This window comes from Epinephelus lanceolatus, chromosome 5 (genome assembly GCF_041903045.1).
Source record: "Epinephelus lanceolatus isolate andai-2023 chromosome 5, ASM4190304v1, whole genome shotgun sequence".
Taxonomy (NCBI): Eukaryota; Metazoa; Chordata; class Actinopteri; order Perciformes; family Serranidae; genus Epinephelus; species Epinephelus lanceolatus.
This window is the reverse complement of record NC_135738.1, coordinates 32,200,192-32,223,694: the sequence shown is the minus strand read 5'-3', so window position 1 is coordinate 32,223,694 and position 23,503 is coordinate 32,200,192. Positions and strand designations below refer to the sequence as shown.

Here is a 23,503-nt window from a genome sequence, read left to right as displayed (position 1 = left end):
ATGTGATTTAAAGCTGTTTACCGTGCAAATTGATCCTTCCTTAGCCCCTCCATCCTGCCCCCCCCCCCCGTAGTTACTGTTGCTAGGTCAGACAAGCTTGACAAAATGAAACATGGCGACACCAGTTCCATTTAGCTGGATTCAGTAGTGTTTATTAGATCGTTTTTGAGCGTCAGGCAAGAAACATTCAAGAGGCGACAGCAAGGATTACAGTATGTGATGGACGGATGTATTCACGATGTTAACTTTTATTTGAGGAATAAAAATGCGAATTGAGGCTTCCAGTCTCAACGTAAAAGGGAGAAGTAGAGACTAAGGATGAAAAGACGATCGGTCAATATTGCTCCTGCGCTGCCAGATACATATCTCAATGATCCCCTCCTGGGGATTAGTAAAGTACTCTACATATTTTTTTACTGACTAATGACTACAGACCATGGTGCTGAGCTATCGTTATTCTCTCTTTACTGTAGAAAGTTACATTAGTTACTTCAGGGCTGCATTTGGCCATGCAAAGATAACGTAAGTAAAGGAAACATTAGCGTTGATCTTTTCTAGCTAACAACAATTCATGTGATCTTAAATATTTGTCAGTAACTACCTCATCTGTCCTTTTCCAAATCTCTTTGACATTAAGGATGAAGCAAACCTGGTTGAAGTTGGTGTTCTGACATTATGCTAACTCCTCTTGTAGAATTAAAAGACTCAAAACACAGGATTGAACGTCCAATTTGTAGTGTCTGACCAACAAGCAACATCAGTTGACACACCTGCAGCTTTCCAATACACCTTAAAAAGGTGTTTCCTGACACTTAAGCTACTGTTTTCCTGTTATTCAGACAACCAGCTTTGAGAACAATTGCTTTTCTTGACATCACCAAATTTGGCCAGAATCATGCCAGATCATTTGGCTCCAGTCACGTCAGGAAATTGGGTTTACGTCAGGTCACGTACACCAAATATTCACACAATAAGAGTTTATGCCAGGTCATCGACCCTATAATAGCTAGCTAAAGTATACATAAAGAGGTATACTAACATTAGCTAACTTGTGTTTCATGGTGAATAAGGACTAGTGTGACGGTGGGAATGTGAGGTGCTGTGTCATTCCTGCTGTGGATTACAGCTAACGCCATTCAAAGGCTACTGGGGTCGGGATGTGTGGACAGTTAAGTCATCCACAACCAGAAACTACGGATTACCAGAACCATCCGGAAACACAAACAATTATAAAGCAGCAGCCAAAATGTAAGAAGACGCAAAATAGGATTAAATTATAGTGCACAAGTTAAAGGAGCTGATGGGATCACATTTGACTGGAGTTGTACTGTGTATAATTCCATATGCCGAATAAATGATATATTGATTGACTTAAAATGTGACTCTATATATAATGTAGTGTGTCATGAAAATTCTTAACCATCTTCACAATTTGTTTTTCTTTTCAACATAGGCGACGCTAGCATGTCGCATAGTAAGGTCTAACAGGAAAGAGGAAAGTTGCACGGTTCCAAGCTCGCTCAACTCTTTTTGGAGCACAGTGTGAAAAAGGGCAGGGCTTAGGAAGGATCAACTGGCAACCTGTGTTTACTATTAGCTCATAATCTTGAGAAATGTGCAAATGTGTTTACATAAAAGCTTAAAAGGTCTGCAGTAGAAAAGGCTGAGCTCTTCATTGAAAAGAAAGCTGTACAAAAAGTTTCAGATGTCTTGAAAACAAAGGAATCTCCTCAAGCCAAACACCAGCACATCAGATTATGGCTTCTCTTGATGTTTTTTGCATGGGAACTGCTCTGCGCACCTTGCAACCCATCTAGGTGTGAAGAGCCAGCGCTGTCTGCATCAGACGATCCGTCAGAGGGGAGTTTGGCCTCATGGCATCGCGCTCCACCAGAAGACATCTGCAGGAATTCAGCACAACACAGAACAGTTCAGAGATATGAACACAGATTTAGAGAGACAAGCTGAGAGGCTAGCCTGATCAATAATGAAAGGATAACACGGTGTACGGACAGGGGATATTGGTTACATAATGGGAGCGTAGAGCTTGTGTTCTATATGGACATGGAGCAACAGCAACTAAAGAACACTTGAGTGGATAGCAGCCCCAGCAGCAACTACACTGTATCATGATGAAATCCAGTGCTTGAAATAGTGTAAGATCTCTCTTTTTCTCTTATAATCTCTCAGCAGACTTTCACATAAAAAGAAGAGATGGCAAGGACGCACAGCACTGAAGCTGCTGAAGCTGAAATCGATTGCTAGTGTGCATTACCTTCCCAGTTTCTGGTGGTGCTTATTCTCTGATTTCATGGCTGCATGAATGAGCAGTTGACTGAAGAGATCCCTCTGTGAACAACAGTGGACAGACCCATTAGTAAACACAACCCTGCTCCAACTCTGTACATAGAGTCTTTCTAGCCTTTTGTGCTTTGCTGTATGTATGTATACTCTTGCACCTTGGGGAACAGTTTTCTGAACACAAAGAACATAAAATGCATGAAGTCCATCAGCATCCATCACAGATTCATTATTCATACGTTGGTGCGCTGTGCTCCACATTCTCACACTATGTGGTGTGTTTATGGACTGAAAGGCTTTGGCTCTTATGCAGAGTGTTCTTCACCTCTGGCCTAGTTCACAACAACAGGGATTCCGGTTTGACTCCAGAAAACACATTACAGTATAATCAATGATATCCAAAGAGAAAAAAGTGAAGCCTCAAGGCTGAATGCTTGTCAACTGTGCATAAGAGAACTGTACTTCAGTCTGGTCTTGACTTTTTTCTTGTTCGCTTTGAGTTTACCACAGTCTCCAAGAACCTTACCTGTGCATCACTGCCACCTATATCCACTATGCTGTAGCGTAAAGGTTGCAGCAGCTCCACAGTTTGGTTGTAGTTGCCCTTGTCGTACTCCATCATGGCCTGGCACATTGGTATACCTATAGTCTCTGCCAGCTGATGTTGCGTATTGTCCCCTGGCTCTCTGCAAGGGAAAGGAGTGGTTTATAACTACAGAAAAAAAACATTTATTGGTACAGCTGGAAGGTTCAGAAGCTAGTATTAGAGGAGGAATGTTTTTTGGGGTGATTTTTTTAAAGAATGGCAAGCATATGATGTTTGTTATATTTAGTAATTTTCATCTGTATACCACTCACCTAACTTTTTCACCAATGAGGAAAAGAAACAAAGCAAAAGATTTATTAAATTCATCAAAGAAAATTATTTAACAATTTTTGAATGTAGTTTTTGCTAGAAAACAAACAGGGAGCAATTTAACTTAACAGAACCTTTACAAACTGATTTTCAAACATTAAAAGGACTCAGAAGATAAAAGTTAGATTCACACATCTATGCTTGTATTACTTTTATGATGGAAACTCTAAAATTCAACGAAATGAAAGCTGTGAATGATGCTAACCAACACATGTAATATCCTTCATTAAATCAGAATTACCACATTGCGGTTCTATGCCTCCACCAACCAATAAAGTTGCAGTTACAGTTTACATCCATGTCTGTGAAAACTATGGGTCTCATTCATGAAAAGTGAGTAAATCTGTGTGTAGATTTGCACATAAAAGCCTACTCTACTAAAAACCTACTCCAGATTCAGGAACGCCGCGGGAAACTCAGATTTGATCGTAAACACTTGTGTATGATCATGAATGCCAATCCATCGTAAAGTGACAGCGCGCTCCCGGTAATCAGCAATTAGCATAAATCCCCGCCCATGAATATCCAATGACCACCATATAAGGAGGTGTAGGTGCATCCAGTCGACCTGTCAGTCATGGCGCAAACAAACAAAGAGAGAGAAAGAAAAAATAATTTTTCCGAAGCGGAGAGTGAAATAATTTTGGGTGAAGTGGACTTAAGAAAAAACATTTTATTTTCTTCAGTTAGTAGTGGTGTGACAGGGACAGGCAAAGCGAAGGCCTGGAGCGAGGTAACAGAGGCTGTTAATGTTGTGTCCGTAGTACAAATAACCATGTCAGAGATAAAGCGTAAATGGTTTGATATGAAACTGGAGGCAAAGAAACGCATAATAGGCCGTAAGGTGAATCAAAAAAAGTCTCACAGAAACTGATTTCCGCTCCGACATCTAAGAGTGGGCTACAATGAGTACCGGGCCATGAAATCACAGCATCCGCGGTGAGAGGACACGGAATTGTGTGCGCTTTTACGCACGCGGGTCTAGGTGATCACGGATATTTGATGTGGGAAAGGTGTAGCCAGATGTATTACCTGTTTAAGATATGTGTCTGTCTGTCTGTCCGTCCATCCGTAGCACGAGTCATGTACGCCACTTCACCACCGACCCAGCGAATTATGCTCAGGCGGAACAGATCATTATGCTCAGACAGAACAAGTGCCGAATTACGACCCCGATCACAGGATCACATTGTCTCTTGTGGGGTTATGAGCTACGAACTCCCACTGATTAGCTGAACATGTATCGATCTTTTTTATGAAGCAAAGATCGTGTAGTCCCCAGATGTCGGAACAAGATGAAACGATAACTGCGTTCACCTTAAGGCCTATAAGCACACACAAAAATACAGCGGTCACCAAACAAACAGAAGATTAATTTGTGGGGTTTTGAATGAAGTGGGAACGGCCGAAGGCCGAAGAGGCTGTGATCCGGCTGTCCTTACGGATATTTTTTATTATCATCATTCAACATGTAGAAAGAACGTGTAATCTATTGAGTCGATTTACATAGATAATTCACAATCATGAACCTAATCTGGATCTTAAACCTGCTAAGTGCCAACTAATTTAACTAAATGTGTTATATTTTTAATATTTTGTCATGTTTAGATTACGTGTTTCAAAGGCATCTGTGTATTGTGTACATAACAGAGCGCAATACGAATTAAAATTGTAATTTCGAATAGTGACAAGCAATATTTATGTGCTTTACTAAATTTACACAAGCACTACGAGTGGTCAGGAGCAAGAGTAGATTTTGTTAGTAGCTACGAAAAGATCGGAGCTACTAAAATATTGATGAATGCGGACGCGCACGTAAATTTCCGTCTGCGAACAGTTTACACACAAATTCCTTCTGCCCACGTTTCATGAATGAGACCCAATGAATGCTTCACACACATCTCCCCCCTGGCAGCACAGAAGATCTATAAAATCAGCACAGTGTCAAGTTGGGCACCCAAGATTAGTGTCATCAATTCAGTATCTGACCAAATGTCTCCCCTTCTGTTCTTGAGTTATGGCGTTAAATAATGGCCAGAAAAGTGTTTTGCAGAACATTATGATATCACAGTGAAGCTGACCTTTAACCTTTTGGATATAAAATGTCATCACTTATCAGGCACAGCCTGTTTGTTCCACCAATTTAGTTCATTTTTTCAAACTCTTGTACGTATTGTACTCCTATTGTTACTCTGTTAGACACTGTTTTTTGCTTTTGCTCCTTGAAAACAATTCTATCTTGTATATTTGTATATATTGCCAGGTATTTAATACTCTACTGTTCTAAAACTGGGCCCAGTGAGTGACCCTGACCTGGGGAAGCCACTGGTTGCCTGGTTGTTACTGTTTGTGAATCATCAAAATTGTGGTTACTGTATGTAGTGTTACTGTATTTTGAAGCATTCTATGGCACAAGAATTTCCTTCAACAGTTCTGTTGAATTGAATTGAATCAGCATAGAAATTCTTGAGTTATAGCCAAAAACATGGTTTGTGAGGTCAAACCGACCTTGACATTTGTCCATTGACCACCGAATTCTAATCAGTTCATAGTTGAATCCAAGTGGACGTTTGTGCCAAATTTGTGGAAATTCTCTCAAGGTGTTCTTGAGAGATTGTGTTCAAGAGACTGGGACAGATGGACAGCCTGACAGACTGGCAACCCCAAAACAACTGGGTTGGTTTATTTCTATTACAGACTGTCTGAGGTATAGATTATTATGATCTATGAAAGGCATCAACATCTGAGGAGGATTCACTTCATCGTTATGCCAAAGGTGCAATACCTTTGTGGGGCTTTCTTGGATTAGCTAATGATTAGAGTCGCTGCCTCTGACTGTAAAAGACGTTTGTGAAATTATATTATGGCAAAAAATGGATTATGTAAAGCCGTGCAATCCTTCCAAACCAAGGTAATAAAAGTGACATGGTATATACAGTATACATATGAGCGATGGAGTTAAATAAATGCAAAGCTCAAACACGTCCTCACTGATAACTAAAAAGTAGAGCTGTGTTCAGGAGAACATTTCTGTTTCTTACTTGGGAATTCTCTTTCAAGAGCTGCTTTCCCCCTGAAGGTGCATCATTCCCAAACACTTGTGACTTGCATTATATTACATAACACTGAAAAACATGACAATCTTAAAAGCAGTGGTTTAAGTGGCAGCTTTTCTGTGGGTTGTGCGCCGGACAAAATGGAGAGCACAGGATGTCCGCAGTCGGGTATGCCAGAATACATTGTAACCACAAAACTCCACAGAGGCAGCAGCTGCTGGTACATCTGCTACAGAGGGAAGACCCTGTTCTCTGAGATGGACGGCAGCTCTGAATTCTCTTTCTGACTGCATCTGCTCTCTATCTCACCATCCTACGCTCTGCCTTGTTTCTGTCTTCATTTTACATAAGGCCTGCGTGGCTCTTATGTAAGGCTGAAAAAGTGTTGAGGTGTGCAGTGAAGGGGAGAAATGGTGCGGAACTTACTTAGCCAATTCCTGAAGGCCCTCCAGCAGACACTGAGAAGTCTTGCTCTCTTTAGCTCCCAGCGACACCATGAGGAAGTGGAGGTCGTTGAACAATGTCACGTGATCGTCGGTGTGAGGCTCCGTTACCTGGAGCAGCTCTCGCCAGCGGTCCTTCACGCACACACCTAACACATGCACCAACATTAACACAGAAGTATTTCTACAAGGCTGCACAAAGGCAACAAATCATAAGACAAAACAGATTTTTGAAATCTCAGCAGGTCATTTAGTCTGTTTTGGTTTGACTAGAGTAAAAAAGAAGCAGTCAGAGGTTGTGCTAATTCCAGTTGTTACCTTTACTCAGATTAATGAGGTATGATAACTGACATTATCTCACCTCATTAGCAGTTTCACTTAAGACCACAGTATCTTAAATTCTCTTAAATTAGACGCTGTAGTCGCCCTTCAGCCAATTAGCAACACATTAACAAATGTTGCAGCACCTTCATCAAGCCAATCTGTGTAAATTTGGGAAAAAAAGGCCATGCATCATTTCCAGAATTTTAATCAAACCCTTGTAAGTGGCATCCAAGATATCCTATGTGATAGATGGACCGTAACATTAAAACTCCCTTTCCAATTTCCTTAATGCAGACAGTGATTACATTGCCAGCACTACCTTGTAAATTCCCATATCAGCTTGCATCTTACCCTCCATTTCCAGCCTGTAGAGCATTGAACAGGCATCAACAGTGTCCAACATGGATCCTGTGGCTTTACACCGTCTGAATACCTAAACATAGGACACATTTTACTGTTCACCTTGAACATGTAACTACCTCCACACAATGACATTTGTCAGAGAAATACAACTTTTAAAACAGGCACATTTATGTCTTTCTGGATTCCCTTAATACGAGTGCTTAAACATTCATGAAACTTGTCTGACTTGATGTGAGAGCTCCTGTTGTGCTCAGACTTATGGCCAGCGGTAAGTAACATTATGAAATGTTCTTGTATAGGACAGGACAGTAAAATGCTTTACTTCCAAACTGTCTAACTATTTTTAGACTGGATGAAAAAATAATCAACGTTGGCAGCTGACACTAAAATGTGTTATCACATTGACTTGACTTCCATTTGCACACAGTTGACTTTTTGAGTCACAACAAGCACAACACATTGCTTTTAGTGTGCATCCCCTGTGTGTTGCTACATGTGTGGCTCATGAAAGGAGGATGTATGCACTCTGACAGGTATGTGCCACTTAGGTTTTGATGAAAATCCGACATAAACCAACCTGAGAGTCGTATATTTGTAGAGCGGCATCGTACTGCCCCTGTGGAGGAGGAAGAGGTGAGAAAGATGAATCTGAGTAACTCCAGACTTGAGAGATAAGCGGGGTTGATAGATTGTGTTGCACAGATGCAAACACAAATTAATCTCGCAATATAATCAACTCCAGACTTCAAATTACCCAGGGGAAAGGATATCATAAATACAAGTTCCATAAACACCCCTACTGCCAACTACTCGCTTGACTGAGAAAACTCATTACAATCTTTACCTTCTCGATGAAGTATAGAGCCCAGTGCCAATAGTTATGACTGGCCAGCACGTCAGATACCTAGAATTTAACAATACATATTAGAAATATTTTTCCTTAGGCTATTGCAAAGTGTGATTTGATTTATTGGACAAACTATTCAGAACTGTACAAGGTTGCTGAGATGAAATTCATCAGAAAAACACAGTGCTGAGGAGCAGTCAATGCTTGTACCTGCCAGTCTTTCTCTCGACTCTCCATGAACTTCAAGCCTTTGTCCACCTCTGCTTTCATCTCACAAACATGGGCTACAGAGTGGACAGCCCAAGCATCGTCTGGAGTCAGAGCGAGGCCCTGCACAAGAGAGTTACTCAGTTTGAGGTGAGGAGAGGTAATACAGATGCAGAAAAATGCTATATTTCTTACACCACAATAAAATGACTATTCAAACGTAATGGCATGCTCAAGTCTCAATTTCTATCTTTCATTTGGTCTAAGATGTTCCCCAATCTTCTTTTCAAGTGACCCTCATGTCAGGACTATTATGTATGCATTACGCATTCAGCACAGCAGAGTCGGGCCGCTGAGGGCTGGATGAGCTGCTTATTATCAGTGTTCGACAGCAAATTACTTGGCGAATTGAACTGACACAAGCACAGGCAGCACAGGCACAGATCGCCTGGACCGCCCAGTTACAGTAATGGCAACAACGTGTACAGCAGACTATAACGGAGAAGAAAATCTCACCTCCATGGCTTCTTTCTCAGCCTGGTCATAGAGACGAGTCTCAAGGAGACCAAAGGAGTACAGTCCCTTTAGATAGCTGAGGGCACAAACACACACACACACACACACACACACACACACACACACACACACACACACACAAAACTCTCATTACAAAATCCAGGATGGAGAGAACTTTTCAGTTTATCCAGGATGATGAAAAGCAAACACTGGTTTTGTGAGCAAACAAGCCTTGAGCAATAACAATGACAGCTTTGAGAGTGATTTGAAGTGACCCCAATTTGCTTTTTTAAAAAGTCAACATGATATTCGGTGTCAACTTTTGTGCACCATCCTTTACTTTTGATCATGCTGGTAACTGCTTTCACATTATTGCCATGTAGGAATACGGGCTTTTATTTTCACTGTGGTAATGTTGTTGGATTTGTCTCCATAACACAGACATAGCTCGAAGAAATCATTGTTGTGAGGCATGAATGTTATCATCAGATGTTAAAATATGAAAAGGATTTTGTTTGGTCTGACTCACCTATATACTTAGACTATGTGCTGTTAAAAGAAAGATGTGAAAGAAAACAATAATTCACCTGCTTCAAGTTGTCACCCATAAAGGGCAAACATGATTGTAGGGTGACGACCGAGGCTACCCCCCCCGTGTCTGAGAGATTACCCTCTGCAGGACAGTATGGTTCAGTCACCACAACACTCTTCTTGAAACACTTTCTACCTTCCCAGAACCACTTTCCTGACAACCACCAGCTAACCAGCCATCTCACTGCACTGTATCTACACTATCTGTGTTTGAACATCTTTGTGTGATTTTGATGATCCTGTAAACTGCATACGGTCTTATTTTTCGCCTTTTTTTTTTGCATTTATGCACATATTTAGTTCATATATCCACATAGAATTTGCACACATTTAATGAGCTACTCCAGAAAAAATGCCAAATCTGCATCAATTGATTTTCAACTTGGACGCGGCAGAAACAAGTTGTGAACACAACATTAATATGATTAGCCATATTCAAACCATCAGCACCTCATTATAATGCTTAGTGGGTAATGGTGCAATCACTTTCTGTTGCCTCAAAATGGCGCCTGACCACACCTCATGTTAAAGGGGAACTAATGTTTTTTTCAACCTGGGCCCTATTTTCCGATCTACTTTCGTCTAAGTAAGTGATAGAATGTTCAATATTTGACATTTCTCCAGTACGAAGCTAGGGCTGACCTGTCTGCATCCCCTGAGCGCACGCTATATTAAATAATAGGGCACTCAGACAGTGTCAAACAACGTCAAAATACGTCCACTAAAAGTGCATTTTTTCACACAGATAGGCTCGGATTGTTAGTATAATTATCCGACAACATAACAGAAAGGAAAAATGAACGTCTGTGTTTACCTTTAGCTGGATTTGGACATGTTTTTCTGCCTGTTGCTGCTCCCTCTCTCTGGTCGTCCGCTCTTAAGTTTCAATGAGCTCTGCCTCAATGTACATCCGTGTACTCCGTGTTCAAATAAATACGGGCGGTCATCAAATTTAAATGGCTCATCCAGATACAGTTGGTCAAAACCAGGTAAAAATTTGGACATGTTTGTTGTGGCAAGTCAAAATACTCACTCAGAGAGTGAAAGTCTGGCTCTGAAATCTCACGTCTCGTGAGATTCTTCATCTTTGGTGTTTTACGGCAGCTGGTCTCACGAGCCATCTGAATTTGATGACCGCCTGTATTTATTTGAACACGGAGTACACGGACGTACATGGAGACAGAGCTCATTGAAACTGAGGAGCGGACGAGCAGAGAGAGGGAGCAGCAACAGACAGAAAAACATGTCCGAATACATTGCTGGCCATGACACTGATAACTGCATAGATCTGAAACTAGCGAGGACAGTTGCACTGCACTGTAAGCCACTTTGCGCCGGATGTAAGGTAGTGCCCTACATGTCTATTTTGCATGCATTAAAATTTGTCTTTTATATATTTTAAAGCCCCCCTTCACTCGCATTACATATATCTATAAACTAACTAACCACTATATAGCCACTGAGTTTCTACATGTGATCATAAATTTATTCAAAATACTTCTCCTGTAATGTGTGCTGTCTTTTTTACCCGTAAAATGGCATATGTGGTTTCCAGTGGGGCAGCACCCTGGCAACAGAGTCCCTCATCTGAACTTGGGCTCCCGAGTAGAAGTAAGAGTCGTGAGCAAACTTGAGAGCCACCATATCAGTGGGGTGATCGACCAGAATGTCTTCCCATACGTCGCAGGCCTTGAGAAAATTTCTACAACAAACATGAGTCATTGTTAAAGACAATAAAGCAACGAAGGACAACAGAATGAGTGTACCAGGAGAATCACAAAGACGTCAATATGCTTTGTGCTCAATGCAGGGAATTAGAGGCCCTTGAATAACAAAAGTATCCTCCAAGACAATATTGAGAATAAAATGTTCTCTCAATATTACAGTATATCATACTTTACCGTAGGGAAATAAGACGCTGCAGACAGAATACAAATATTACTTACTAGCCTGTGAATGAAATATACAGAAGACTCTTTGGCACACAATATAAGAGATGAATGTGGATCTGAAGCATGTGACTGCATCACATGGGGACAGACGAAAGGAGCTTGGGGATGAATGCATATTGCCTGGTAGATAAAACATTTTTGTAGTCTTGTGCTGTCTAAAAGACTTCTTTCACAGGCAAACTACCTCCTCTGGCATGACGATAAACAAAACTGATCTCTTCTCTATTTGGATCTAATGGTGACTGACTGCGCTGCAGCCCTCACTTCAAAACATGTTATATTAAATCAGTTAAAACGCCTCTCTTCTGGTCAGATTTATAATACTGGCACTTGTTAAAAAGGGGGTAAAAATGAACTCAATAGCTCAATTATAATCAACAATCTGTCTTGGACTATTTTATAGAATATATTTCACATTAAATCCACAACAGGATGACTTCCTATGTGATTATGACAGTGTATGTTTATAGAAAAAAGCAGTTGTATGCAAGTGTTGTTTTTGATATGACCACCAGTGAGCACCTGAGTCTCAAATTGTCAAATTTACTCATAAATTTTATGTTTTCAGGCATTAGCACTTTCACATTTCAGTTCCTTCTAATTTAATTTACCATAACTTACACTGAAGAACATTTAAATGATAAAAATTTCGTCCTGTCAGTCATATGTCGAATGTATTAACTGAGATCTTGGATCTACTTAGCAAACCTTTTTCTGTTGGGCAGCTTTGGGTTGTCCATTTCCAAATAAGCATGTAACTATTTGTTTGAAGTTTGAAAATGTATTCAGTAGAGCTGATCTAAATGCTTCAACTGTTGCCATGGTAATCAATGTCCAGATCAGTATTCAAATGCTGAGTTTTCCGTTTGTTTTGATTTTTGAGTGAACTGGTGGAGGAGATTGCAAGAAGGGGGCCAGTGTCAGACATGACTGAGGTCAGTGTCCTCAGCACAGTCATTGACTCCCACATCATACAATTAAACTGGCTGTCTGATGAGGCGAAAGAACAGGTGAAACACAATGCAGACTCTTATCCGTGGCTTGCAACTGTAGTGAAGCGCTGGCTTTGCATCTAATGATGTGGCCCAACCCACAGCATTCAAGTTGTTAATAAGTTACAGAAACATTGCTTGCAAAAGTTCACCTTCCAACTTCTCTTCCCGCTCTCTATTGCTCTGTCACGCACATGCAGCGGTGCCAAGTTCTTCTAAAGTCAGGTTAGGTTGGGTTGGTGTTGGCGCTTCCCATCAAGGCTTTGAATATTTGCAGGTAATTATCACTGAAGCTTCGAAGCCCCAAAAATGGAATTCAGGACAGCCTTGGTATTCCATTTGTATGCCATGAGACCTTATCTTATAATTAAATAATCTGCTTTTAAATTAATATTTTAAATAATGACAGTGTTTAATTTGTTGTTTACATGATGAATAGTTTTTATCAATATTTACAACTTTGATCCATCATGATTTCATAGCTTATCAATGCATGTTGGGACCCAATGTTACAACTACAAAGAGCACGTGTAGTCTTGAGATGCCTCTTTCATAACCACTGACCGCTGTAGGGGCCGAATTATTTTTCTTGCCTCTGTTTTGACTGTATTTCCTTTGACCACCTGGCTCTGGATCTTACCCATGTGAAAAGAGCTCCATAGCCTTGACATGGAGCCTCTCTCTGGGATAAATGTCCTGGCTGTTGGCCAGCTCCACTGTTCGCTTCACAGCACTGGCCAGACGCTCATTGAGACGGGTGGAGGTTGCTGTTGACACCAGCTCCAGCCCTGTACTGATCACATGGCCCATAACTGCAAGGAAAACAGATAACACCAGTATTTTCTTCTGGACTTTCTCACTGCAATTCAACATGATAAAAATAATTAGAGGCACTTTTCTTTTCAAGCATAGCCAGATATGTAAGGGGCACATTAAAGTAAGTGCAATTTTTGTTCATGGTTAATGAAAACAGGAGTCAAAGTCCGAACATGATTGCACATACTTGGCCAAAAAAGATGATTCTGATAAAGTTTTTAATTTTAAGGTATACTATGCAGGATTTTCCTTAACAAAAAAAGACCACCGGCTGAGATGACATGAGACAGTTTGCTCCAGTCACAAACTTTCTCATTTTACAGCTAAACAGTACACTAAAACCCTGATAACATCTGAGATGAGACACAGGCAATGCAGTAACAAAATTCTTGATTCATATTTGATTAGCGCTGCCTAGTTTGACAGTTTGACCGCAAATCATGAGCAGTGACTGAAATAACTGACTCCTCGTCTCTGATTAGTTGTTTTTATTCATGTGTAGCCAGGGTGTAAAATTAAGATTTTACCTCATCTGCCATTGGCTAGTGACCTCCAAAAATTTACCGGCTAAACATATTTTTCACCAGCCAAATAAAAAAATTGTGCCTTATTTGACGAAAAATAATTACCTTACGTTTTTAGTATGAAAATCCAACTTTAGGAAAATCCAAACCTGTCCTCTGTGTTTCTTTGGCGTGCTTGCGGCAACGGCTGCAGTAGTATCACGATACCACGTCAAAAATTAGGCAGATGTGCCTTTTGTCATTTATAAAAAGATAAATCACTTTTCTATAATACATCAATGATATTTCATTGGAATAAATTACTTATTGACTTATTCATACTTCAAAAACAGCATCAATAAGTGATTAACATAGGGGGATCGAAATAAAATAAAAATCAACCAGCCACCCTCCTCCCCTGACAGTCCCTCCATAAGTAAAGAACAGTCCCTACAGTGCGGTGAGGTTTGTGGAAATGTGAACGGCTCGTTTCTCCTCTGACACACCACATACAATGCCCTCCAAAAGTATTGGAACAGTGAGTCCAATTCGTTTACTTTTGTTGTAGACTGAAAACATTTGGGTTTGACATCAAAAGATGAATATGAGACAAGAGATCAACATTTCAGCTTTTATTTCCAGGTATTTACATCTGGATCTGATACACAACTTAGAAGATAGCATTATTTGTAATGGAACACAAAATTTTTAGGTGAGCAAAAGTATTGGAACATATAAACTTAAAATAGATTAAAGTGAATGAGACTTAATATTTAGTTGCAAATCCTTTGCTTTCAATAACTGCATCAAGCCTGTGACCCACTGACATCACCAAACTTTTGCATTCTTCTTTTGTGATGCTTTTCCAGGCTTTCACCGCAGTCTCTTTCAGCTGTTGTTTGTTTTGGGGGGTTACTCCCTTCAGTCTCCTCTTCAGCAGGTAAAATGCATGCTCTATTGGGTTTAAGTCTGGAGACTGACTTGGCCAGTCTAAAACCTTCCACTTCTTGCCCCTGATGAACTCCTTTGTTGTTTTGGCAGTGTGTTTTGGGTTGTTATCTTGCTGCATGATGAAGGATCTCCCAATCAGTTTGGTTGCATCTTTCTTTAAATTAGCAGACAAAATGTTTCTGTAGACTTGTGAGTTCATTTTGCTGCTGCCATCATGTGTTACATCATCAATGAAGATGAAAGAGCCCGTCCCAGAAGAAGCCATGCCAAGCCCAAGCCATGACATTACCTCCACCGTGTTTCACAGATGAGCTTGTATGTTTGGGATCATGAGCAGATCCTTTCTTTCTCCAAACTTTCGCCTTTCCATCACTTTGGAAAAAGTTAATCTTTGTCTCTTCAGTCCATAAAACTTTTTCCCAGAATTTCTGAGGCTCATCTCTGTACCTTTTGGCAAATTCCAGCCTGGCCTTCCTATTCTTCTTGCTAATGAGTGGTTTGCATCTTCTGGTGTAGCCTCTGTACTTTTGTTCATGAAGTCTTCTGCGAACAGTAGATTGTGATACCTTCACTCCTGCCCTCTGGAGGTTGTTGCTGATGTCACTAACAGTTGTTTTAGGGTCTTTCTTTACAGCTCTCACAATGTTTCTGTCATCAACTGCTGATGTTTTCCTTGGTCTACCTGTTCGATGTCTGTTGCTTAGTACACCAGTGGTTTTTTTCTTCTTCAGGACATTCCAAATGGTTGTACTGGCTATGGGCAATGTTTGTGCAATGGCTCTGATTGATTGTCCATCTTCTCTCAGATTCACAATTGCTTCTTTTTCACCCATAGACAGCTCTCAGTTTTCATGTTGGTTCCACCTCTAAATGCAGTCTGCACAGGCAAAACCTATCGTACCCAATCTGAAACTGAGCTCAGACATTCAGTGCTATTTATTGTTTGAATAATCAATGTAATTGGGAGACACCTGGGCAACAAAACACACCTGTCAGTCACATGTTCCAATACTTTTGCTCTCATGAAAAATGGGTGGGTTCAAACAAAAGTTGCTATCTTCTAAGTTGTGTATCAGATCCAGATGTAAATACCTGGAAATGAAAGCTGAAATGTTGATCTCTTGTCCCATATTCATCTTTTGATGTCAAACCCAAATATTTTCAGTCTACAACAAAAATAAAGGAATTGGCCTCACTGTTCCAATACTTTTGGAGGGCACTGTACCTGTGTGCCACCGCGGCTCGGTTGTCCAGCTACTACTGGGCAGTCATGACACCAACGAAAGAGGAAATTACTGGACCTGGAGTCGGACTTCTCTGTCGCCAGTAAGCCGTTATCTTGCGCCGCAGAGCACTATGAGCCTCCGCCGTGTTCCTGTCTGTGACCCCCATTCAATCCACAACCTCCAGGATTCGCATTTCTTTTCTGCTGTTGGTTGAAACGTAATAATAGGGGCGCCCCAGCGCCCACTCCACTAACATGACGTGGAAATGAGCGGTAGTCTAGAAAACTTGCGCCCTGGGCAGTCGCCCACATTACCCATAGCAAAAACCGTCCATGGACACAACTGGCAGAAATGGTCGAAGCACATAAAAAACCCACATGCAATTCAAAATTTTCCATCGGCCACTGGCGGGTGTGTGTTTTTGTTTTACACGCCAAACTCATATTTTACCCGCCATTGGCGCTTGGCAGGTGTTAATTTTACGCCCTGTGTGTAGCATTAGGGGCTCTGAGAGGCAATAGAGTAGGCAGACGAGTATGATTTTTTCCACAGATTATCTATCTCAAGTGGATGTGACAGTTTCAGCAATTATGACACAGGGTTATTTTTACAAAACCTTCCAATTACAGCTTAAAACAATCTCTGTAAGGCCAGCTGTCCAACATCTTAATTAATCTGCAACAACAACAACAGCTACAATAAACATTTAGGTGGTTACAAAGTTACTAATAGTTCCAAATATTGTTTGACAAATGCATTGTTTTGCAATGTCTTGATACTTGGCCAACTTTCAACACACTTTGTATCATAATAATGTGGGAAGTATGTGTGAATGAACTATAGTAAACTTCCTTCCATCTAACCAGTGCCCGGATCTCCCTGCTCCCACTCCCGGCTAAACTCTGCTGATTGACAGGTTTTTCTGGCTTTCGGACTGTTGTTCAAACTATAGGTTGTACTTCCCCATTTTTGCATTTTAGCTTACCATTGAAGTGTAATATGAGCTCATTTGTTACCACCCCGCAGCCATTGTGTCAAACAGGCACCTACTAGCTGGAGCATTTATTGGTCTGGTGCAGTGCATTCTGGAAGTTGCGGGTTTTCTACCTCTTGAGCAAAAAGAAATGCCACAGTCTTTTTCCTCTGTTTCCTCTGGTCATATGGCACCAAATTCAAATGTATATGTGTCTTTATACTGCACAGACAGTCCAGCAGTGAAATACTTTTTAAAACATATTCAGTTCTTTTAACTATGATTCATGATAATATTGTTGTTCATCTTAAACCTAAATGACCTCAATTTGTTTTCTTTATGTAACCATAACAGACAACACTTAAACGGTCTGATCCTGTATTTTCAGTTATAGTCAAAAGCAGCCTCTAAGTCTTCAGGAGCATCAATAATTGTTGAACCCACACAACAACAGCTTGATTCATTTGCATGAACAACCATCAAGCATTTAAAACACTTGATGAGAGCTCAAACTCAACACATGGTGATAAACAGCAGCATCTATAACATCAATTACAAGTCACACAGATGCTTCGTTTAACAGACAGGTACTGATAAAGCTCTGCTTCACAAGGCCAACAGGTCAATGTTTTTGCTAAATAAATGACAGCACAGAGAGTCATTGCTAAATATCCAAGGCTTCATCATGTTATACAGGCACAGCAGACATGCTGACTTGTTAGAGCAGGAAAAGCACAGGTTTAACTATAACATTAATTATACAACAGCTCCAAAATTGTACGTCATTCCACTGAATACCTGGAGCTGGTTCCCTCAAATAGATTGAGGTCGTTAGTAATGTATAAATCACACCTGTGCTTTATGTGCACCTAGGTTTTTTTTTTAACACATCAGAAATCATGTTGTTAAAAAGGTGTATTTGGAAAGTGTCTGTTGAGCTGAGTGTGAACTTTGTCTTCACAGGTCATGGTCGCTTCTGTTTATGTGCCGAGATGACTCATTATGACTAGCCAAATTTTCCTTTGTTCAATGACCCCAAAGCACGAGAAATGATAAGCTTTTATGATTATTGCTCCCTCTAACTAGATCTAGGACTTTGAGGAACTGACCTCGTCTGTGTTTATTTAAAGTGTAGGGGGTCAAAGTCATATTTAATTAGGCTATTTTAGCAGTGGATAAATTTAGCACCGTTACCTTCATCCCTTCCTTGTGTTCTTACTCTGAACTTTAACAATGATTCACTGTTGCCTCGTTATATATAATTTTAACTGTGCTGCTGCCTGAGGTTCCATGTCTCATTAGGACCTGGTAAAGTAAAAGGTTAAATCAAAACAATGAATAATGTTTGACCACAAATCTATTTACCAAAGTTAGGGTCAGCTGCCTTGATTGCAGTAAAGCATCCTTCCAGTCCTCCCAAGGTTTCATCATTCCGCCATTTCACAAACTAGGAGACAGACAAGACTGAGATGTTAAGTGGAATTTTCTTTTCACTGACATATACAGTAGTCTACAGACAACATCACAGTGTGTATACTGTATGTGTATGTGTATGTGGAGGGCAGAGGGTTTCTTTTTGTTTGTTTGTTTTTTTAGTGAAAGCTATGTGGGCTTTACCTGAGAGAGAATGGCGTCAAATAGTTTGCAAGCCTCATTGCTGCTGGTGGACAATGGAAGACCTTCAGCACTCCACGCCTGTAAGAAACAGAAGCATCACGATCAGTGTTGGAGAAGCTAGTTTAAAAGAATAGCTTCGCAAGCTACTTGTTTGCATGTTTTACTTCACACTGAACAAGGCTGAACCACAGCAAAGCTACCCTAGGATGAAATGTACACTGCTCAAAAAAATTAAGGGAACACTTAATGGTCACAGTATAACACCAAGTCAGTTAAACTTCAGGGACATCAGTCTGTCCATTTAGGAAGGTGAATCAGTTTCACCTGCTTTGGTGCAAATCAAAGTGACAACAGGTGCAATGGAGAGGCAAAAGCAGGACAACCTGAAAAAGGGAATGATTTTACATGTGGTGTCCATAGACTGACTGACTGATTCTCCTCTACTTTTGCTGTTGTCCTTGTCACTACTGGTAGCATGAGGTGGTACCTGCAGCCCAATCAGGTTGCACGGGTCCTCCAGCTCCTCCAGGATGGTACATCCATACATGTGGTTGCAAGAAGGTTTGCTGTGTCTCCCAGCAGTCTAAAGAGCACGCAGAAGATACCGGGAGACCGGCCCTTACACAAGGAAAGCTGGACAGGGCCGTAGAAGGGCATCAACCCAGCAGCAGGACCGGTATCTATGCTATCTGCAAGGAGGAACAGGAGAAGCACTGCCAGAGCCCAACAAAATGACCTCCAGCAGGCTACTGATGTGCATGTTTCTGACCAAACTCTCAGAAACAGACAACATAAGGGTTACATGAGGGCCCAACGTCCTCTAGTAGGACCTGTGCTCACAGCCCAGCACTGTGCAGCTTGTTTGGCATTTGCCAGAGAACACCAGAACTGGCAGGTCTGCCAATAGCATCCTGTTCTCTCCAGAGATGAGAGCAGTTTCACACTGAGCACGTGACAGGCCAATGGTACCTTGACTGCCGTTAGGTACTGGGATGAAATCCTCAGAGGTCCTACACATAGGACAAGAGAAACCCGGATTCAAGGTGTGAGGTGTGAATCTTTGTCGGGTATGACGAGAACAGCCCAGCCTACATGGTCTACTGTCCTGACAATGGGAAAGTGCAGAAGCTCAGACAGGTGCACAGGAGCATTGACATACACAGACTGACGAGACATCAGATAATAATAGCCTTGAGGTGAAGAACTGAGCTAGCAAGACCAAGCAAAACCTGTTGTGAGTCTGGGATGTACTCGGGACCAAGTTCCTGTTACTATGCCTGAGGTGAACAGCCAAGCTCAGACATGACCATGAGTTTATATCCCTCCAGAGTGAGGAAGAAGCCAGGTTATTTAAGTGCATAGGTATCTGGTGAGGAGAACGATCAGGTACTGACTAACACAGATTATTGTAACAGATTAACAGGTAACGTACCCCTAATATTCAGAGAGGCTGTAACATCATGTCACTAAAAGGAATGGATTAATGCGATAAATGACGAAATGCAATCACTGAGAGAAAGTGACACATTTACCCTCACCAATTTGCCTGAGGGTAAGAAAGCAGTAGAGGTAGGAGGTACAGTAGAAGGGTATGCACTTAAGAACAATGCTGATGGATCTGACAATACAAGGCACAACATGTGGCCAAAGAATACAGTCAAAAGATGGATGCAGACTATATGGAAACCAGTTCTCCTACTTCTAACCTGAGCACCGGAGCAATATCTGAGTGTTGATGCAAAAAGCAGCACAGGAAAACCCCGTTTTACAACAGATGGATGTCAAAACTGCCTAACTACATGCACTGATAGGTTGCGATATTTACACGAACGACCAGGGGTTTATGAGGCGAGATCCAGGATTCCAACAGGCATTGAAAATCTGGAAAAGTCATGGAAATTTTACAGTGACATTTTGGCTGACAATAAACGTACCTCTAGTATGTGTCTATGTGTGGCAACGTTTTGTGTACCATCACATACGTTTCTTCATTCTCTCTCTGTGTTCTGTCTCTCCCTACATGTATGCCCACTGGATGAAATTGTGTTTGAATCTGATATGTTCGAAAAACTTTTTACCTTTTGTTCATAAAATGTGCTGGAACCCTGGCATAAACAAAAAGTTGGTGTATATAAAGTCCCTATATCACAATACAGGGGAGGAATTGGAACAAGATGCTGCACTTCATACAATATCCAACTGATCACTGTGTTTAGACAAGGGAAACAGAAAAAGAAAGTGATCATGTTAATATGTGTTGATGACTTGATCATTGTTGCCAGTGATGAAAATGCACTGAAGATTGTGAAGAAAATGCTCTTAGCGAAAAATTCAAGATGAAAGACTTTGGTAAAGTGAAACATTTTCTCAGTATTGATTTTCACCAGAGTGATGAATGTCTGAAAAATTCACAGAGGAGATATGTTGAGAAAATACTTGAAAGGTTTGACAAGCAAGATTGTAAACCCAGAGCGACGCCTTGTGAACAGAATTTAAATAACAGAAAAATACAGAGATACAGTGGGTAACCTAATCTATCTGGCTACATGTACAAGTCCTGGTGTGAGTTTTGCAGTGAGTTAACTGTCATAGCTTTTAACTGAGCCAACAGAGGATAAATGCACTACTGTAATACATGTACTGAGACACCTGAAAGGCACAAGTGTGTATCAGAAAATGTGACTATGAGAAACTATGGTTACAGGTGAACAGTCAGTGATGCATAATGGGCAGCAGATGTAACTCACAGATGAAGCACAACTGGTTATTGTGTGAGCCTAAATGAGAAAGATACTGATTTCACAGTTCATACCGTCACCTTGTGAGGCTGAGTGTACAGTGTTAACTGCAACCACAAAAGAGTGACATGTACCTAGTAGCCTAATAATTAGGGGTGGGAATCACCAGAGGATCCATGACACCATATTATCACAATACAATATCAATTTAAAGGAGAAGTCCAGTATAAGACCAAAATTGTGACAACTGCTCCTTTTCAGAGAATTTGGCTTTCCCCTGCCTGGCTTAACAGGCAGATTTACACATGTCTATGGCCGTGTGTATATCTCCTTTATGTGGGTGTCCCCAACTGGCAGGAAACCATTGCAAAGATGGGACACAGAAAAGAAGTACAAGAAGAAGGCTGGCATTGTGTTCAAAGACATCGTACTGCGAAGGTTGTTTACAACAAGTAATCCAATGTGCAGTTGTTTAAACTCATTACAAAACTTTTTCGTTCATTCTCGTAGCACTGTCGAGCCGGCACTTTCACTGGGCTAAAAGACTACAATGACTACAACCTTGTCGTAAACCACCCCCTTTTCCATTTCCGGTGGCGGATTACTACCAACGGACATTGAGGCTTCCTATAGAAAATCAATGGATTAGACAAAATGTCGAATAAATCATCACAGAAACCACAGTTTGCTACTATTTTTATGTCAGAACATCACCGAACACCGCTGACCACTTGGTGAGTTTTGGCTCCGAAAAGGAGCAATCGTCATAATTTTGGTCTTAACCACTCTATTTCATCATAAACAACCCAGAAATGGGGCTCAAAGTGCAAAATATCAGACTTCTCCTTTAAATATGTTGCAATATACTGAGTATTGCGATTGAATATACTGCGATATATTGCAACTTATTACCCTTTTTTTTTTTAACTGTAAATTATGTCCCCAAAGGAAAACTTTGTCAAAATCTGTTTTATCTAATAAGATAAAGTTTTCAGTCTGTTCCTCTCACTTAAGCCATTTTTTTCCAGCAGCAAAATGTATGTAGTGGACTAGAAAAAGCGTTTAATTATATTATTCTAGTAGGCTATCTAAAGTTTAATTTGTATTTGTCATATAAGTAATTTCTACAATACAAAAATACTTGACACTGTGTGACAGTACGACACTGCCACACAAACATATATATGTTTGTGTGGCAGTGTATATGCCTTATCGATTTTTTCCTCCCACCCCTAATAATAATAGATACTCCTGACTAATCAAGACCTATAATATTCAAGTTTAAGTTTACAAACTCTGATAAATGCATTGCCTGAGCATACCTTCCCAGCATTAGGGCAAAAGGGGTGGGGCTGGTCGAAGGAAATAGAATTACAGTAGAGAAGCAATATAGAAATAATATAAAAATGAATTACTTTCCTTTTATGGCCCAATATTGTTTGTAGTTCCATTTTTTAACTACCAAAAAATTACAAGAAATAACTATTTGAATCACTGTGCACATGTGAATGCAGCTTAACTACCAGACAGCTCCTGCAAAATGAAGTGCAATGACTGGTTTAGTTGCATGTACTTCACTATTCCCTGTTGGGATGCAGATATTAATAGTATATATGAGTGTAAGTTGTGTATTTTTACACAAATGTTGCCACCATATTACTGACTTTCAAATCCGCCTGAGAAAACTGTGCACACGTTACCAACCTTAAAATAAACGGGTCTAACACTGATAAAGCCTCAGTTTTCAAGGGCAGATAAGCCCGTCCTGACAGAAGTTCGTAGTTCAGACAGTTAAGAAGGACATTATTTAATCAGTGACTTAGCTGTATGTACATTTTGTGTCAACTCAGAAGGCGAACACAGTTAAAACCCACCAACCTCACAACGTCCTCTCACGCTTATGTTTACTGTTACTTTCACTGATGCGAACATAACCGCGACACTATAGCTCGTGATTTTTAACCGTTATACTGCGAGTGTCGTGTCCTCTCTTGTGCTAACTCTTTGCCGAAATATTTATCTCGTTAAAGCTGTAGCTACTTTTTCTGAAGCCCCAACACTGACCTTACAGTCCCTGAAACTTGAAGCCAGCATGATTCAGGTGGAGCTTTCACCTCCCCAAACTTTCAAACTCTCACTCCAGCTGCTGCGTCAAGCTAATAAAACGAAAT

At 40.7% G+C, this 23,503-nt stretch overlaps 2 protein-coding genes across 2 annotated transcripts in view; one reads left to right on the top strand and one right to left on the bottom strand.

The window, feature by feature from the left end:
* tspan33b (tetraspanin 33b) overlaps positions 1–2,317 on the top strand; it is a 26,638-nt gene extending 24,321 nt beyond the window's left edge. Inside the window, exon 8 of the mRNA XM_078168094.1 lies at positions 2,194–2,317. Within this exon, the coding sequence (XP_078024220.1) occupies positions 2,194–2,205 (12 nt within the window). The 3' untranslated portion in view covers positions 2,206–2,317. The remainder of the gene's footprint in view (positions 1–2,193) is intronic.
* On the bottom strand, positions 233–23,503 carry ttc38 (tetratricopeptide repeat domain 38). The gene is made up of 14 exons (XM_033622302.2): positions 23,397–23,503; positions 18,595–18,672; positions 18,343–18,424; positions 13,149–13,320; positions 11,093–11,266; positions 8,974–9,049; positions 8,461–8,580; positions 8,248–8,307; positions 7,981–8,019; positions 7,392–7,473; positions 6,700–6,865; positions 2,828–2,987; positions 2,276–2,349; positions 233–1,901 (listed from the first exon to the last, which is right to left on the bottom strand). The coding sequence occupies exons 1-14, from the start codon at positions 23,424–23,426 to the stop codon at positions 1,814–1,816; spliced, it is 1,401 nt and encodes a 466-aa protein (XP_033478193.2). The 5' UTR covers positions 23,427–23,503; the 3' UTR covers positions 233–1,813.